Consider the following 20,008-nt stretch of genomic DNA (forward strand, 5'->3'; position numbering starts at 1 on the left):
GAAAATGGAAATCTAAACCTACTGTACTAGAAGAAGTGAATATAACAGATCAAACATCTGGAATTGAGATCTTTAGAAAAGGGTAGGAGCAAACTACATAGGAAAAATGTGAATTGTGTGGGAAAAATACATGCAGGGTAGGAATGAGGTTTAAAAGAATGCAGGACTTAAATGAGTTGTGTAATGTTTGACTGAAAATGCTTGAGAAAATTATAAGTGATGTATAATGTTTGCAACTGAGAATGTGTCGGTATGATTTCTGATGTAAAATGCTTACAACTAGGACTGTGTCGGTATGGATTGTTTTCATTTATATAAATGTATGATTGCCTATGTCGTAAGTGATAGTTTAATAAAGATGTTTCTTGCTTAAAAAAGGTGAGGGGAGGCAGGAATTGAATAATTTATGTAATGTTACTTAGGTTATATGATATGTGAGGTGTATAATGTTTATAAACGTCAACTTAATACAGTTTGGATGTTCGTCATGTTTCACTGTTGCAGTCATTATATTTGGGTTATCTGCTTGCAGGTAGCCCTCAGTCGGCCTGATTAACAAAGTCTTGGGTCCTGCATCAGTTGCTGTCCCTTCTTCCATGACGTCAGGGGTATAAAACATGCAGCTGATGCAAATACATCTGTCTTTCTTGCCATGCGGTGCTTGAAGCAGAAGCAGTTCACAAGTGCCGGTCGGCTGACTCCTGAAATTTTCATTTTCGAGTTTCAGAACCAAAGTCTTCAACTAAAGTTAAGTACCCCATTGGGGAAACTTTTTCTTGCTCCTTACCGATGTCAGTAAAAGTTAATAATTGCATTACTTGTGGAAAGCAAATACCTCATAAAGATTTTCATTCGTACTGTATTCCTTGCCTAGGCCCTGACCACGACGTACCTTGCTGTCGGTTTTGTGCTTTATTTAATCAGCGCACTATCCGTCGTGGGTATATTTTCACCTCTAAATATTTCGGTTCTTAGTTTAGTTATCCAGAAATGTCATTGGTTAGCCATCCGACTACCGGGATTCCGAAAAAATGCAAAGATAAAGACAGACAGGCCAAACCTGCCGACGACGCTTCTCCTAAGCCAGTTGCCAGTTTGCCGGTACTCAGTAAGGTGCTTTCACAGCCCCTGATACCCGCTACTTCTGATTCGCAGGCCTCTACTGAGACCCATTCGGAGTCCAGTATGCCACGAGATGCTTCAACTATGGAACCCATGGATGTCTCTACCTTGGATGGGTCCAGAACCGCTGTGCAGATACCGGCTTCTGAGGGTGTATTCAGGCCTACGGACTTGCATATTCAGCCGGTGCCTCCTTCTTTACTTAGGCCTAAATCTCTAAATGTCTAAAAAACCGACGCCCAGGCCACATGCTCAGGCCTCTAGGCCTAAAAAACAAATGATAAGAATGGCTGAAGATCTAATAACTCTAATCAGGGGTAGCCAACCCCCCCCCCCCCAAAAAAAGGCCTAGGACTGAAGTTGATTATGAAACATCTGATCAATATTCTGTTTTTTATGACTCTTCTGATGATCTGGATTTGCCCTTACCTACCTATGAGGATTCTGATGCAGAGGACTGTATTCCCTCTGCTTCCCCTCTAGAGGATTTTTCTTTTGGGGAAACCTTACATACTCTAAGGGAGCATTTCCATTGGGAAAGCCAGGATTTTTCTGATTCAAAAAAAGAGGCTTAGGGATTTCCTTCTCCTACCTCAGCATAGGCCTTTAGTTATTCCTCCTGTACTAGACATTGTTGATGATGCTTTCTCGGAATCTAGTTTGGCCCCTGATTCCCTGCCTCCTGCTCCCAGAAAACCTGACCGATACTGCAGGGTCCCTGAGCCCCACAAGTTCCTTTTCAAAAATCCTATTGCAGATCCAGAGACTATTTCACAGGGGCCCAAGGGCATTAAGGCTTCTACTGCTAAAAATTCTACCCCTTATGATAGAGACTCCAGGGCGCTGGATACCTGACCGATACTGTAGGGTCCCTGAGCCCCACAAGTTCCTTTTCAAAAATCCTATTGCAGATCCAGAGACTATTTCACAGGGGCCCAAGGGCATTAAGGCTTCTACTGCTAAAAATTCTACCCCTTATGATAGAGACTCCAGGGCGCTGGATAGATGGGGTTAGAAGGTTTACACTTCTGCAGCCTTGGCCATTAGGGCTTTAAACTGCCAGTTTCATATGTTAAAATATCAGCAACATGTTACTGGACTGCTTAAACAGAAAATTATGTTGATTCCTGACTGTGTGGAAAATAAAGAATTACAGGATTTATTGCATCTGCTGAACAAGTTGGAAAACATGCCTTGCTATATCTGCAAGACAAATACTGCAAGCGTTGGGGTTCATGGCCTCCTGCATTCTTCTAATTCCATATGCAAGACTGCATATGAGGAAACTACAGCAGTATCTAAAAAGCCTATGGTGTCAACATTTTCAAGACCTAGAAACAATGATTCCTATCATACCTTGCCTACGCCTAGAGTTCCTTTGGTGGGCAGAGGCCTGCCACCAAAACAAGGGACTACCTTTCACACCACCCCCTGCCACCCAAACCCTAACAACACATGCATCAGACTATGCATGGGGGGCTCACCTGGCAGGGCAGTGCATTCAGGACAAATGGATCCCAAGTCAAATGCACCTGCATATCATCAAAAAGAAATGTTAGCTGTACAGAATGCTCTGACAGCCTTCAAGGACCACATTCTTCCAGGACAACTAATGGTAAAGATGGACAACACCACTGTTATGTGGTACATAAACAAGCGGGGGGGGTACATATTCTTACCCCCTCTGCAGACTTGCCATGGCATTGTGGAACACAGCCTTGAGCTACCAAGTGCACCTACAAGCTCAATTCCTACCAGGAAAATTAAACACACTGGCGGACGGACTAAGCAGAAACCTCATGGACCCACACGAGTGGAAACTGGAACTGAGGATTTTCAACATGTTGACAAGCAAATGGGGGAGCCCAGATATAGACCTGTTTGCCTCTCCCCAGAACTACCAATTGGACAAATTATGCACAAGGACTCCCCACAAACAATCCTGGAAAGTGTTTTTTCCAGCTGAAGGACAGAGCATCCAGTCAGTCTATGCCTTTCCCCCTCTGCTCTCCAAAGTACTACTAAAAATCAAACCGGACAAACCAAGAATGATTTTGATTGCTCCAGACTGGTCGCGCTAACACTGGTACCCCCTCCTGCGCAGTGTTTCATGATTATCTCCATGGCACTTGCCTCAGACTCCTTCCCTTCTGTCTCAGCAGAACCAGATTCTGCACCCTCAGCTTCCAACACTGAACCTTGCAGCCTGGCTAATTACTTAATCTCTCCTTTACCATCCCTCAGCAAACCTGTGATGGATATAATTTTAGAGGCAAGGAGGCCTAGTACTAGAAAATCTTATGCTGAAAAAAGGAAAGGATTCTGTGCCTGGAACCAATCTCAAGGCATGAGCACAGCAGCGCCCAATTTACCTCAGATTTTACAATAGTTAACTGAGATGCTTCACGAGGGCCTGTCTTTTTCCTCCATTAAAATCACGTATCAGCCATTTCAGCTCATTATAACACAGAACCTCCCTTCTCTCATCCACTGCTCAAGCAGTTCCTCATAGGGACCAAAAATATGAGACCATCTAGGAGAGCTCCAACCCCAGCCTGGGACCTTAACTTTGTCTTGGAGAAACTCACTCTACCTCCTTTCGAGCCAGCTGCTACTGCAGACTTAAAATTTCTTTCTTGGAAAACAGCTTTCCTTTTAGCAATCACTTCAGCTAGAAGGGTATCTGAATTACAGGCCCTTATGGCAGTGGAGCCTATCATCATCTTTCATGCGGACAGGGTGTCCCTCAGAACCAATCCATCCTTCATGCCCAAGATGGTACCAGTGTGGCTCTTAATCAATCCATTCATTTGCCAACCTTCTTTCCCAATCCACAGAATAAAGGGGAACGGATACTGCATTCCTTAAATGTACACAGACAACTTAGATTCTACCTGGACAGGACTAACCCTCAAAGGAAATCTGAACTGCTGGTGGCATTTGCTGCCGGAGCAGAGGGGAAGGCTATTTCAAAGCAAACCATTTCTAAATGGATAAGCCATTGCATTCATTTCTGCTATAAGCACCATGGAAAACCTATCCCCCAGGGGATCAGACATCAGTCCACCAGGGCTGCATTTACCTCTACAGCCTTTCTCAGAGGCGTCCCTACCAGAGACATCCTAGAAGCTGCTACCTGGAGTTCTGTACTTACTTTCACCAAGCATTTGCCAATTTTCTCTAAATCCAGAGCTGGCTTTGCCAATGCAGTCTTGCAGGGCCTTACAGCAGGCCTTACAGTGAGGGCTACCTGCAAGCAGATAACCCAAATGTAATGACTGCAACAGTGATTACACTCTAACATCTACATTCATGTTAAGTGTACACAACTGTACTTTTTATATAATGTAAATTTGCCTATGTTACAAGTGATAATTCAATAAAGATGTTTAAAAAAAGACATGGCTTTAGTGTGGTACATAAAGAAGCAAGGAAGAACACACTCCTGTCCCTTCTGCAGAAAAACTACAAGGTTATGGGAATTGGCCATGTTGGATCACTGCTTTTTTATAGCAGTACACATACATAGGCCATCCAAAGTGATGGTGGAGAAATTGAGCAGACAGATGCTGCTCCTGCACAAATGATCCATCAATAACTAGGTAGCCTTTAGAATTTTTCAGATATGGGAAAGATCCTAGTTAAATCCTTTTGCTTCATCTTATACCACGACATACCCACTTCAGCATTATTCCACAGCCAGGAAAGTCTCCAAGAGCTGCATTCTCCCACAATTGGCCTCCAGGTCTCCTTTACAGTAACAGTTTCAAATGTTGGGAGCCACTATAGCGAGTCCAGAAAAGAAGAGACTAAATGGCCGAAAATACGGACTTGCATATACCAAGTCTGAGATGCCATTTCTCAATGTAGTCCCTTTTCTGCAAAGTATGGTGATCTCAGAGTTTGTATATATAAGTCCGGGGGTTGTTGGGCCTTGCCCATTGCAAAAACAAGTTTTATGGAGAACAGTGATTTTTCACGATTGCTCTTCTCTGGGCTTTCATTGATTTTTTTTTCAGCTTTTCAGCACTTGGCATTTTGGATGCCAGCATTTCAATAGGGAGCCACCCTGTACTTTCCTCTTCTTCTGCTGATACCCAGATCTTAGCAGAAAACCAAGGAGTGCAAGGCACACAAGTTATTCTCTTAACTCCATTTTGACCTCACCAGGTATGGTTTCTGTTTCTCTGGCCTCGCCTCAAGAAGAAATCTCTTCACCTTCCACAGATCCCATCTTGGTCTCACCCTGGCATTCACTCCCTTCATCTAACCGTATGGCTTCTCAACTTCCATTAATGATGATGAGCAATTTGTTCCCTCCAGATGTTACTAACTTGATTATGGCTTCTCAAAATCATTCAACAAGGCTATATATAAAGGTAAATGGTAAAAGTTTTCAATCGGGACACAAAAATGGTGTACCTCTTGCTACTGTTCTTAGCTTTCTGATGGAGATTTTCAATAAAGGGGCCAGAAAGGCAGCTACAATTTAGCAACTGTTTTTCATTTTATGATGGACTTCATTGGCTTCCTGTAAAATGGAAAATTACTCTATTGGTGGCTATTACTTATGCAAAAAGAATATCAGACCTCTGTATCCTTTCCTGTGAATATATGCACATTATTTTTCATCCAAAGTTGTTGTTCTTCTTTCGGCTTTTTCCCGGTTAGGGATTGCCACAGCGAATCACCTTGTCCGCTCATGATTGGCAGTGGAGTTTTTACAATGTGGAGTTGCCAGCTCGGCGCCCAACCTTCCACAGAAGGCACACACACACACACACACACACACACACACACACACACGGGCCAATTTAGAGTATCCAGTCCACCTACAGCATGTCTTTGGGATGTGGTAAGAAACCGGAGCACCCGGAGGAAACCCACGCGACCACAGGGAGGACATGCAGACTCCGCACAGAAGGACCCCAGCTGAGGATCGAACTGGAGAACCTCTTGCTGTGAGGCGGCAATGCTAACCGCTGTACCACTGTGGCCGCCCATTTTTCATCCAAAGTTATTCTTTGAAATTGTACATTCTTTATGCCAAATTTGAACCAGTTTGTAAAATTACCAGCTTATTTTCCAAGATATTCCAACAAAGACAACTACCAACTTCATTGACTGGATGTGCACAGACAACAGTTTTTTCATTGTCCATACAGAAAGCTTCAGGAAAACTGAACAACTCTTTGAATTCATCCATAGCCAGGAATGCTGGTAAGATTTCAGAGTTTATCTTATCCAAGGGGTTGTCAGGTTGTTTTACATTGTTACACTTCTGTAGGTCAAATATTTGTCATGTGACTTAAAATGCAGTTGGCTAAGGCTGCATCTAATGCCTTTCTACTTAATGTGTGAGTAGAGGATATAGCAGTGGCTGCTACTTTATCTTTTCATACCTTTGCCAAACATTATAGCCTATGTGCTCTCTCCAGAGCTAGGACTTCATTTGGAGCAACCATTCTATAAAGCCAGTACTCTGATTCCACTTCTTGACATGCTAGATTTCTCTGGTCTCCAAACAGACTGTGGAATAAAGCTTCCACGTTTCCTCCTAGAAAACTCTGTCTAAGGGATCTGTATTGATGCAATGTTCATCATCTTGTCTTTTAGTGTCTAGCTCATCATTCAGTCTGGGGAACACCTGCACAACCAGGGATTATGAGTAGAGGTGGAGCTCAAGGATTCTCAGGAATAGTGTAATGCATACTTTCTGGGGACTACACCAAGTCTCTGTGAAGGGTTATGTTTTGGTGTTACGATTTACTTCCATTTTGTACAGGCCATAATTTTCTCAGGGTGGTTTTCATTGTGCACTCTTTGTAACTTATTTATCCATTTATTGTAATTTACTGCCTCAGTTAAGTCCAGAATCAAGTTTTTAACCCGAAAGGAAAGTTTTCTTTCACTTTTTAAAATGACATTTAGAAGAACTGTTTACCATTCTGCCACATAAGAAAATGTCAGTTATTATATTCAAAAATAAGTACTATAAACAGCACAACAGATCTGATACCAAAAGTTTGTTTGTTTGTGTCTTTCGGCTTTTCCTGGTTAGGGGTCGCCACAGTGGAACTCCGGTACGCTAATGATTGGCAGTTGATTTTTACATACCGGCTTGCCAGGCCTGACGCACAACCTTCAACAAAGGTACGCCCATTCACGCATGTCTCCACGCAGAAGACGCTCTAGCTGAGAATCGAACCGGACAGCGTCTTAACTGTGAGGTGACAACGCTACCGCAGCACCACCACCGCGGGTGAGATCCGATACCAAAAGTAAATGGTTAAAACAGTAGGAATAGACTACCTGTTTTCACATTCTGACCTGAAACATGCGACAGGCATTTCTCTTGATCATTTCATAAATTTGACTGTTATTTTCAAGATGCAGACCGTGAAGTACATTTTTTGCGAGCTGGAAAGATATTTCTGTTAGCGCAGTGGGTTAATTCTGAGGTTTAATAAGGCAAGGGTACAGGGTTTGAATCATTTGAGCTGGCAGCGGGTTAAGGCTGTGAGTGGTAGTTCCTGTGGTACAGGGTTTCATTCTTTTAGCTCTCATTTGCCTTCTCTGTGACTTAGACATTGTTTGGGTAAATTGCAAATTTGAACTGAGCTCCTCAGTCTACCCCTGAACTTCAAGCCTAGTTACTAAATATGAACTTGTAATAATCAGAGAAAGTCCTATTCCCTTCTTTTGTTTGAGAGAGATCATGAAAAATATATTGAAAATCTGTAATACAGATAATAACAAAATATCACTGGGTGTGAGCATGCATTTAATTTAGTAAATGCCTCCTCATTATCTAGTGCTCTGTTTGGGTGAATGAACGTGTGTGTATATCCTGCAACAGATAACCATCCTAGATTAATTTCTGTGTTTGAGTCCATCATGTGCCAGGATGGGCTATGGCACCTCTGTTTCCTTGAACTGGATATCAAAGAATGAATGATGAATATGTTTACCAAGCATTTGCAAGATACATAGCCCTTCAGTGCAAGTTACAGATGATATTGCTTGTATCTAAGATCAAAGGTGAGCATGCATACCTGTCAACCTCTTAGTGCATGAAGTCTGGACAAAGCCTGACAAAATGGGGATGCAAAGGCCCAAACATAGGGACAGATTTAAAATATTGCTGTTATAAACTTTGTAAGTTGTTAGAGTAACAGGGTTTGTGTTCACATACAATCTGTCTTCCCGTAATCCTTGACTGTGGGCTCAGTTCTGAGGCTCTGAACTGACTCTGCCATTTACTTCAGCTCACGCATTCCAAACTCTTGAGCTAGGCTCTACCCATATTGCTCCTCTCTGAATTACCTCAGATCTTGTTTGCCGATTCATGTGTAAGGCGCGTCCAACCTCTCTGGAGCTTTGGCACTTATGCACAGTAAGTTTTTCTTCTGATTTCTATCTTGTGTATCTATTTTCTCTAAGTACTTTGTCTTTCTACCTGCGTCTCTCCTTTTTTGTAGTGTGTGAGGTATCCTGTTTTCCCTTTACCTCTACCTTTAGGTAGATATTTCTCTTATGTACCATTGCTGGTACTATCTTTTACCTATTTAGGTATTTCTGGCTACCATAGTTGGTACTTTTCTTTCCTCTTTCTACTAAAGATTTAAAATAAAAATCATTTTCCCTTGTGTGTGTGTGTGTGTGTGTGTGTGTGTGTGTGTGTGTGTGTGCGCACACACGCTCATAAAACTTTCTTCACCACTAGGCCTAGTTTTTTTCTGGGATGGCTGATAAATCTTCAAAGGGCACCTCTGGCTTTAAGAGGTGCCAGAAGTGCAACAGGAAAATGCCCAGTTCAGATGGGCGTCTGCTGTGTGTATTGTTTAGCTGCTGTCCACCTGCAGGAGGACTACGCTATTTGTCATGATTTCTCCGCCAGGACTTTAACTGAGCAGCAAAGCAAACTGATTTTGAAAGAGTTGTTGAAAGGGGACTTTGAAGAGGCCATATCTGGTCTGAAGACCGAAGCCAGCTCATCATCTTCCTCTTCTAAATCTAAAAAATGCCCTCATTCGGTACCGAGCAGTTCCTCAGAACTGCCTGAAAAGTTATCCAAACAGCCTACGGTGTCGACAGTTTCCTTGGCACCGATAGGAAAGACTTATTTGGCACCAACCACTTCTTCTGATAAGTTACCTACAGCCTCAGTACCAGTTTTGTCGGTACCAAAGCAGACTACCTTGATATTAATACCAAGGACAAAGTATTCTCCATTGGTCGATCCATTTGCGGAGTGACCACCTCGCCCATTCGTGGAGCATAGACCCCACCTACGTCTCCTTCGGTGTTGTCCTTTCTATCCACGAAGAGCCTCTCGAAATTGGACATTATGAGGCTGGTGGATCAGCTTTTGATGGCAAGGGGAATTATCTCCATCTTCGGTACCCAGCCAACTCACCACCGGGGCCTGTCCCTCTTTGACACCCATCTCATCTTCCTCCTCCAACTCCAGTTGAGTCTTTGGAGCCCCTGGCACCGACCTGCCTGGCTCCAACTGTTCAGGTTCAGCAAGAGCTTCTTCTCCGGTACCAAAAATCATCTTGAGCTCCTCCGGTTCATCGGAACCGGAGGTCTTCCAGGGTCAAGACTTCATCTTTGGTTCAGAGGGGCAGGGTTTCAAATTTTTTTGGAACCTTCCATGCCCCTCTGTGCTTTGGCATTCGTTGGCTTAACCCAGGCTTCTGCTTTGGAGGCCCACCTTCTCAGTGTGGGGTGGGACCACTGTTCCAACGGAATCTATTTCGGTTCCAAGCTCCCAACCCTCTACGGGGGGGGGGGCTTCTGGATCATGGAGAAGGCCTTGTCCATTGTGGACTCCCAGTCCTTGCCATCCCTGTCAGGCCAAACACCTGTAGCCCCTTGACCAGAGCTATCAGCCTCATCCCTGGGAAGGGGCATAAAAGCCTCAGGGCAGACCCACCTTGGTGGTTTCTTCTTTGGATACTTCCCTGGAACATCCCCCTGAGGAAGTACTTGTGAAGAAAAAGTGCAAGAGGAAGCAGACTCCCCGGAGGTGTCTTTCACTGAGTATACCAATTTTGATGAGGGGGAAGGTTTCCCCAGGGCACCCCCTGATGATGTTTCCTTCGGGGACATCCTGGAAATCCTGAAACCGAGGGGTGGCTGGACTTCCCTCTAGCCTTCCTCGAGGAATCGGTATACTGGAGGCTTTTTGTGCCCAGCACTCTACTTCTTGGATCTCTCCGCCCACTGACAAGCTCATTAAATTGATTGCACAGTGGGCCTGGAAGATTCCTGACTCCATTGAGCCAATCACCTAAGGACGAGCAGCACTGGGCTAAGGGTATCCTCATAGATGCCATGGTGATAGCGAAAGCCACAAAGAAGGAACTTGCAGAGGAAAGGCCTACTATCCATCCTCCTAACAAGGAGTCTAGGACTATGGATAGATTTGGGAAGAGCGTTTATGCTTCATCGACCTTCGCTCTCAGGTCTTTGAACTTTATGGCGCACTTTACTAGTTTGCAGAGAGATCTCATTAAAGAGCTGTCTGATACACTCACAGGAGCAGTAGCCGAAGGGGTACAAGATAAAATTACCTCTCAGCTCACAACCCTCAAATCAATTTCTAACTCATCCATGAGGCTAATTGTCTGCGCAGCCGAAGGGACGACAAAAGCAGCGAGTTCAGGCACTGCCACTTGGAGACATGCCTGGATGTGTTTGTGTGACTCTGCGGAGCCATTTAAATCTTCGTCCATCAATGCTCTGTTTGATGGAACATCCTTTTTTTGGATCCAAGGTAAAAGACACACTGCCCAGATGTGAGCAAGATGGGAAGACTCTTTCTGCCATTGCTGTACGCTTCTCCACTCCTCAACAGTCCTACTCCAGGAACCAGAGAAGTGGGGAGGCTATGGTTCAAAAAGTCCCAAGGGCCTTTTCAGGACTCACATGGCAAGGACTTTCCCTGGGGCTGAGGGGGAAGTAACAGTGGAAGATGCTCTCCCAGAGGCAGAGGTGGGCCGCAGAACCAGGGGTACAGAGATTTTCTCTGGTAAGTCCTACCAGTGCTCATGAATGGAGGTCCAATTGCCTTCCTCTGGAGGCAGTCAGGGGACAATTATCCCTACAACAGTCTGTCTGGCTACAGATGACAGTGGACAAATGGGTGCAGGGGAATCATTTCCAGAGGTTACATCATTCCCCTTTCATCAAATCCAACAACACAAAAAAAGACTCCTGGACGTTCCACCCAATCACATGGAAACAGCAGTCCTAGAAATTCAAAAACTGCTTGAAAAAAAGTCATCCAAGAAGTCACATCAGACCAAAGAGGGATATGGGTTTTACTCAAGATTCTTTAGTGCCCAGAAAGGCAGGGGACAGGAGACCCATTTTGGATCTCAGCCATTTCAACAAGGCAGTTCAGCAAACCAAATTCCAGAAGGCCTCAGTGCAGTCAGTACTTCCTTTCTTGGAAAAAAGACAGTAGGATGTGCTCTCTAGATTTTCAGGATGCATATTACCATATAAAAATGGACAAACGTTCCAGAAGATCCCTGCACTTCTGGCTGGGAGCCAATCATTTCCAGTTCAAAGCACTGCCCTTTGGTCTCACCACAGCCCCCAGGGTGTTTACCAAATGCATGGCAGTGGTAGCAGCTCATCTCAGACTGTAGGGAGTTTGAGTTTTTCCTTATCTCAATGACTGGCTCCTTACTGCTGCCACCAGGAGTCAACTAGAACAGGCAAGAGATTATAACCTGTATCTTTGTGCTTCATTAGGCATTACAGTAAATCACAAAAAGTCAAATCTACAACCTACTCGACAATTTAAATTATCAGAGCACTAATAAGCACTTTTATAGGAATTGCTTCACTCCCAATAGACAAGCTCCAAATGATCAGATCACAAGTAAACCATATAGTTCCGAACAAAAGTGTTCCAGTCAGACTCATCCTACAGGTGCTGGGCTCGATGGCAGCCTCTATAACTTTAGTTCCCTTGGCTAGATATCACATGCAGATTCTGCAGTGGTTTCCAGCCTATCAATGGTCCCTACTGAATCAGCTGATGTAATACCACATCTTGATCAATTGCTGCAAACAAGATCTGTCTTGGTGGCTCCATTCCATTGAGATTCTTTCAGACCATCCTTTCATCCTTCCACAGCCCCAAGCCATAGTGACCACAGATGCTTCCCAGATGGGGGGGGGGGGGGCATTTTCTGGGAAGGACTGTCCAAGGCACTTGGTCCTATCAGGAGGCCAATGTGCACATCAATGTTCTAGAGATGAAGGCAGTGCTCTTGAAGTTGCAAGTATTTCAAAAGGCCCTTTTCTTGGCAACAGTGGCAATTCAGACTGACAACATGTCAGTGGTCTGGTACATCAGTAAACAAGGGGGAATCAAATCTTACCCACTTTGTCAAAAATTCCTCAGAGTCTGGCAGTGGGCGATTTCTTCCAACCACTTTCTCATGGCAATGTATATTCTGGAGAGCTCCAATGTGATAGCAGACAAACCAAGCAGAACTATTCTAATGCCTCATGAATGGTCTCTCAGTCTTGTCGTGGTGGTGAAGATATTCTGCCACTGGGGTCAACTTTGCTGTGATTTGTGTGTGTCCACTCTCAACAAGTGCAGCAGTTATTTGCCCTAATCCCACCCCCACCCCTGCCCAGGAGAGTCACCCAGAGATGCTCTTCCCCATGATTGCCCCCCCCCGGTCTCATGTATGCCTTTCCCCCAACTCCTCTGATATCCCAGTTTCTAAAGAAAGCCAAGAGATCGGAGAACAGTAATCCTCATTGCTCCATTGTGGCCTCGACAGGTTTGGTTTCCCTTCATATGGCCTCATCTACTTCGGAAACCTTGGATTCTGGACCCAGCTCCAGATCTATTTTCTCATCCAGAAGGTATGGTTCATTCGAATCTCCAACATCTCAATCACACTGCGTGGCTTCTGCAATTTCCATGCATTCTTCCCTTATCTCACCAGTCTGGCAAATCATTTTGGCCCATCACAAACCTACTAGAAAACTGTACCACTGTAAATGGGGAAAATTTTGCTAGATGATCTGTTAACAATGATCTTGACCCCTATACAGCTCCCATGGATAAAGTATTGGATTTTCTGGCTATTCTTTATTAGTGTGGCTCTTCACTCTCTACCATTTGAGTCCATCTAACCACTATATCTAATTTCCATGTTGGTTTCAATGGTTCTTCACTTATGTTGCACAAACTTTGTAAAGCTTTTTTGAGGGGAACCCTGATGCTAAGGCCTCCATTTAAAGAGCCCACTGCTCCATGTGGGATTTACCCTTAGTCCTACAGTCGCTTACTCTGTCCCCTTTTGAACCTTCAGCTACTTGTGATTTAAAATTTCTGACATGGAAAACTTTGTTTTTATTAGCTATTACTTCCACAAGAAGAGTATTGTAAATTCAAGCCTTGTCCTGCAAGCCCCCCTATATAATATATCACAAGGACAGGGTTTCTCTCAGGACTAATTCTTCCTTCTTGCCGATGGTAGTTTCAGAATCTAATATCAATCAAGCCTTACACGTGCCAGCCTTTTCCCCTAACTTCTCCAATAAGGGAGAGTACTGTCTGCACTTATTAGATGTCCACAGGCAGTTACGTTTTTACCTTCACAGAACAAAGGATATCAGAAAATCTGACCAACTGTATGTTGCCTTTTTCTCTCTTTTCTTAGGTAACCCAGTTTCCAAGGCTACTTTAGCTGAATGGCTCAGAGATTGTATCACCTTTATTTATCATTCAACGGGACTTCACCCACCACGCCCTGTGAAAGCCCATTTAACTAGAGCTGTAGCAGCTTCTGCGGTTTTTCATGCCAGAGCTTCTTTAGATGACATTTGTGCAGCAGCCACATGGTTATATACTCATACTTTTATCACTCATTACAAACTGGAACAGGTCTCTAGGGGGGCCGTGCATCATTCAGCTCGATATATTCTTCAGTGAGACCTCCCAAGATTCAGGTAGCTAGGGACTCTGTCCCACAGTCAAGGATTACATGAAGATTGACATCATCAGATATAGAAGTTATGTCTTACCATAACGTTCCATCAGTGTTGTTGATCTTCACTAATCCTTGACATTCCTCCCCCTTCCCCCAGCCTGAGACTTAGTGGATCGAAAAACTGGCTTCATATTAAGGACACAGATCTAGTCCCTTATTGTTATTTTTTTATGTCTGCACTATTTTAGGCAAACTCGATCTGAGGTAATTTAGAGAGGAGCATTATGGGTAGACCCTAGCTCGAGAGTTTGGAAGAGGCAAGCTGAAGTAAACGGCCGAGTCTGTTCCGAGGCTAGGAACCGAGCCCACAGTCAAGGATTAGTGAAGATCGACAACACAGATGAATGTTATGGTAAGACATAACTTCTTTTTTTTCTGAAGGATTGAAGTCTGCAACTCAAACATATGTCATCATTTGATTAATTCATTCCTCAGATCTCCCCAGTGATTTTCCAGAATACCACAAATTTTCTGAAGAACACACCAAAAATATGAGGCAAAAATCTGGACAGTTGAGAGGTATGAAGATGAAGTGCCCATTAATAAGATTTGATAAACTGCAGCAACAAAGCAACATCAGAAATGACAAATGCCCATAGGATATTGCTGATGAATTTAGAGTACAGTATATCCATATGACTAGTTCTGAAAGTCATAGACATTTGCTAAAATGTTCCTCTGAATATCGATTATTAGCATGTACTGGTTTCCAGAAAGCATAACAGCATCCTAGTCACTGAGGTGGTAAAAAGGAGAGGAATGTAGAAGACTTTGTGAATGAGCATCCTCTCCCTCAGTACTGTCAGTGCTGTATTTTCTATCTTTAGCTCAGCTGATTGTAGGCTTGCTTTATGCAACTCCTAACACTTTATTTCACCATTCCAGTTCTGCATGTCATTTTTAAATTGCATTCTTTTCATATGGTAGTTAATTCATTTTATATTGTCCATTTTAAATTTTGGATAAGGTTGTAATAAATATATATTTTTTATTTGTATGTGTATTACAGAAGATGACTACTCAAGATGCATCCTTCCCTGACAAAGCCTTTACCTTGTCAAACAACAAGTCTTCTGTTGTGGACCCTTCTGAAATTATAGGACATAGTATGCCATTGAACTACAGTAAAGAAATACAGACTTGTATGCCTAATGGAACAGCAGACGGAGTAGAGTGTTCAAATATTGCTTCATGGAGGCAGCAAGATCCTGTATCTCCAGGTGATATACTCAGCACTGAAGATCTAGCAGAAGTTTCTGAGTCCAACTGTCTCTTAAGAAATGGGGAAGCTAAGGCACTTGCTAACAAAGTGGAGTAGACTGCCTTTATTGCAGTTTGCTGGCATTATTGAAGCAATTTATTTTTACAGTGCTCCTTGACCTAGTGAGTAACTGGCCCTAAAGGGGTCAGAATGCTAATAGGATTTAAGTCTTGGGGAAAGTTGCATTCTGGGTTGTGGTGAACAGTAATCTGCACTTTATTATGTTGCTGTTTTATATGCTGCAGTTAATACACTGCCTGTTTTGCAACATGAAAAGGGAAGTTTTCTTTGCAAGGAGTGGGCATTTGGTAATCCGTACATAGGTGGTACTTAGTGGCTGACTGAGTGGATTGAATTGACTATGTGATGGCTAGACAGGATGGCTTAGAAAGGACAGCACTTGAAATTGAAGCAAATAGTGTTGCACACAAAAAACACTCTGTGTACAGTAGCAAAGGATCATTTCCATCGTGCTTTACCTCATTTCATGAGGACTTATATGACTTGATTTTTAAAATTCATTACTTGGTTGTATTTAACATGGAGTCTGTAACCAGTATCTAGCCAGGTTCCTAACCAAGTGTCTAGTATATTCTGCACAAGGTTGATTATAAACTGACTTTTATACATACACACAAGAATTATTGTTTTACTTTTGATATAGTCCAGAAAAGTTTGCATCCCATCTTCCGTCATTTAATTAAGTGCAACACAATGTTTTTAATTAAAGTTGTTATTGTATTGGTTTAAGTTAGTTTTTATTTTTAACACAGCATTAAGTAAGTAGCACATGTGTATTTTTTAGTTCTTGCCAAATGTAGATATTAACATGGCCTGGAAAACATACACATGCTTATATTCTGCATCTGAATACAGGGCTTCATCACTAAGTTTATTCTTTGGCTGTCACTGTGAAACTGGGCAGACTTGGGTTGTGTTTCTGACTAAGAATGTGATACGTCAGGCTGCAATAGTGTTGACTAGCCAATCTTGGAGGCCTCTTCTCTTAGACTTGTTTCTGGGTTTTAACTTGGTCTCAGAGGACTGAGTCCCCTAAAAGGTTATTTGCCAGTAAAATTTGAGATGTTCTTCATGACCATTTTTGGCCTATGTCCTTATGTTGGATTTTGGAAATGTTTTCCATTCTGAAAGAGTGTTAAGATTTAGCAATTAGTTATGATGCTGACACTAACCCATTGTTATGTCAGGTCTGTCTCATCACATCTCCTTGCAAGTATGCTTGATTTAATAGTGCATATGGTCTTTGCTACCCCCCAACCTCATTTTCAGAGGGGGTGGGTAAGAGCTGGTGCAGTTGTATATGTTACATTAATCCATCTCCTGATTCCTCACATTAATCCATCTCCTGATTCCTCAGTCTTCAACAAGTGTGAAGAGACATGGGTAACTGTGCTGGAAACTAACAGAACCCCGAGTTCTCTTCTTGGGCCTGAGAAACCTTTTTAGAGAAGGCCTTGAGATCATGAACTCTGAAGTGCAGTATGTGTGTGTTCCTATACTCAGAAATATTCCATGCTTATCTTGGGAAGAAAAGAATATAGCCCTGAGTTATTCTCTAAACCTTTTTAAGGGATGTTATTTCAGCTGCTTGGAAATGTCCAGATCTGTATTCCTCCTATATAAAAACAAATCATTTCTGTCATCCATCCCATCCCCTACCCCAAGTAGGCTTCTGTTGTTGCCCTGGTATCCTAGGGCAGATTCCTTTACCTTTTCTCTCCATATGGGTCTCAGAAACCCACATACATGCTCACTTTTTTGCTAGACAGATACGGTGATTGATTTGGTAGAAGTACTTAGTCTTCTAATACAGTCTGAGCTATTAAATTAATTATGTTAGGCCTCATTTCCAGATTTCTTGAGCAAGCCAGAAACTGTCTTTCCCTAATCACATTAATAAGATACTGTAGAGAAAGGCCCATATTACAGCATTTATGATAGAGTTCCACATAACCCATTGTATTTCTGATGCAGGAGATGTATGGGCCAAGACTGCACCCAGCACCATTTGCTGATCCACAGATCAGTATGACTTGGGACTTGAGGAAATGTGTTTAGATATCCTATATGCCCCTTTAGGGACAGTGAGCTTTAAGCCTTTTCAGGACATTATTGATAACCTTCAAAAGAAAGGAGTAAAGCTTTTTCCACTCCTTAGGATTTGTATAATCATTCCCTTCTGAACATTCACAGTCTTTTAAAAAATACCTGACTAGCAACATGCCAGATCACTCCTAGACGTCTACTAAAGCTTACTATGAAGACTTCTTTCCAGCTTCCCCACAAGTGAAATGCTATTTGATCAGGTTCTGATTGCATGATTACATTTGGTAATATTTACATGCTTGTAGCTTGCCTTGTTCTGACATAGGCACTGCTTTGAGGTAGCTCTGTAATGCAAGGCAGTCCATCATTGTTTAGGAACATTTCTTCTTTTTCTGTTATTATGAGGCTATGAAGTTTGTATATCTAAGTAAGGGAGGGAACAAAGTCCTATGTCTGGAAATGCAGAGATGCATACACCCATGAGGAAACACTTTTCTGAATAGTGTGGGTAGGTTTTATGTATGGTGTGTTGGTTTTAGGGATGGTGTGTTCTGATACGGTTGCATTTGTGACATTAGTTTACACATGATTTTGTTCATAAGGAGAAATTCTTTCTGGTCATCTTCCCAGTAGCACTGACTGTCCACCACAGGCTGCACTGTTGCAAGAATAGATGCCCTTTATTCATAAGGCTCTTGCTGCAGTATGAATGATAACTTGGGAATTATGCCACCGGTAAACATTTAACCAGTCTGGCTTCACTTGCATACCTTTTGGATACCCCTTTGTAGGACTGCCCTTTCCTTTGCTGCAGACATCAGTAGGATGCAGAGGATTAAAAGGAGAGGTGTGCATGCCATATTCAATTATATTTTGCTGCAAATAATATTCAAATGTTAGTCCATCTCTACCATTGAAGTGACCTCCAGAATTAGGATGAGTACCGCTTCTGGGATTTCTGTTACTATCCTTAGCACAGCTGATTGAATTTCTAGTTTGCTGGTAAAGCTGTGACTTGTAGATCTTTCTTAGGCTAGTAGTATCCCACTGAAAGTTTACCAACAGGTATGTTTGTGCTGGCGGATGCCACTATAGAATTTTAATTTCAGTGTCTGTTCTACCTTGAGCCTTCATGTAAGATGTCTGAGTGCAAACACTCTGTGCTTCTTTCAATGGCAAGACTGTTTTGCACCACAGATGACCCAGGTTCAAATAGCCTATGTGGTAGGGCTGCTGGGTAGGGTGGGATGGCAGTGAAGTGGCAAATGCTTATTGATCTGTCCTGATGTTGGGAGGTGTGTAGTTCACCATGGCACACAATTAGAATGCTATCCAATGGGACTTTGTTCTAGGACTGTGTGTGCAGTCCTTGCCACAAAGTGTGTCCAGCTATAGCTGAAATCAGCACATGCATGAAAGCATATACATATCAACGGGCCAGCAGTGTAAAATGTATTATCAGCTGCCTTGGAGACTGGGGTAGGGTTTAAAGCAGAAGAAAGTTTGATAGTTGTCTGAATCACAGTGTCTTATACATAGCTGTTACTGATGTGGCATTGCTAAACTGTTTGAGTAAACTGAATGCTGATGATTAGCAGCATGCCTCTTAACTTATTTGCACAATAATTCTGGACAAAGGCAAAAATAATTGTGGGGGGGGGGGGTTGTACAAAGGGCCAAAATCAGATAAATGTTTTAAATATTTGTCTAATTCCCTAAAAAAGGTTAATGGAACAATAGGTTTTGCATCGACATGCATCTTCTGAACAATAAGTGACATTTTAAACTGTGGCATTGTAATCCTCAGCAATTTACCAGAAAATCAAACATTACATGAGGGACATTTTATATATATATATATATATATATATATATATATATATATATATATATATATATATATAAAACACATATGTATGTATATATATATCTATATCTATATATATATATATATATATATATATATATATATATATATATATATAGAAATATATATATGTATAGTCTTGGGCAAAATGCTGGGCAGTTGAGTGGCATGATTGGCAAGTAGTGAGGAAAATGGAATTTAAAAAAAATGTGTGTGTGTGTGTGTGTGTGTGTATATATATATATATATATATATATATATATATATATATATATATGTATATATATATATATATATATATAATGTATGTACTGCTAAAAGTGTGGATGTTGACCACCTTTCATAAACACAAAACCTATTATGAAAATGAATGGCCATCCTCGAAATGAAAAGAAAGTCATATTTAGTCTGACTCAACATGAATTATTACTGTGGTAAGAGTGTTGACAAAATGCTAGAAGTGAAGGTTTCTGCAGGCTGAATGCACAAGGTCTTTCTGAGGCTGTACCCCCCCCCCCCCAATAAACTAGGGCTGTGCCTTTTCATGCGACAATGGGTTCAAGCTGACATATGATCATTGGCTGGGGGAGCTCATATGCACAAGATACAGTATTGAGTTCAGGGCCATTCCTTCCTTTATGGGAATTCATCCTA

At 42.3% G+C, this 20,008-nt stretch overlaps 1 protein-coding gene across 1 annotated transcript in view; it reads left to right on the top strand.

Annotated features, from left to right (window-relative positions):
• MTMR8 (myotubularin related protein 8) overlaps nucleotides 1–16,170 on the top strand; it is a 1,273,681-nt gene extending 1,257,511 nt beyond the window's left edge. The window contains 1 exon segment of the mRNA XM_044057715.1: nucleotides 15,169–16,170. Within this exon segment, the coding sequence (XP_043913650.1) occupies nucleotides 15,169–15,477 (309 nt within the window). The 3' untranslated portion in view covers nucleotides 15,478–16,170.
• Nucleotides 16,171–20,008: the final 3,838 nt, after the last annotated feature.

Source organism: Protopterus annectens, chromosome 15.part0 (assembly GCF_019279795.1).
Source record: "Protopterus annectens isolate FY-2018-M chromosome 15.part0, PAN1.0, whole genome shotgun sequence".
In the NCBI taxonomy this organism is placed as follows: Eukaryota; Metazoa; Chordata; order Ceratodontiformes; family Protopteridae; genus Protopterus; species Protopterus annectens.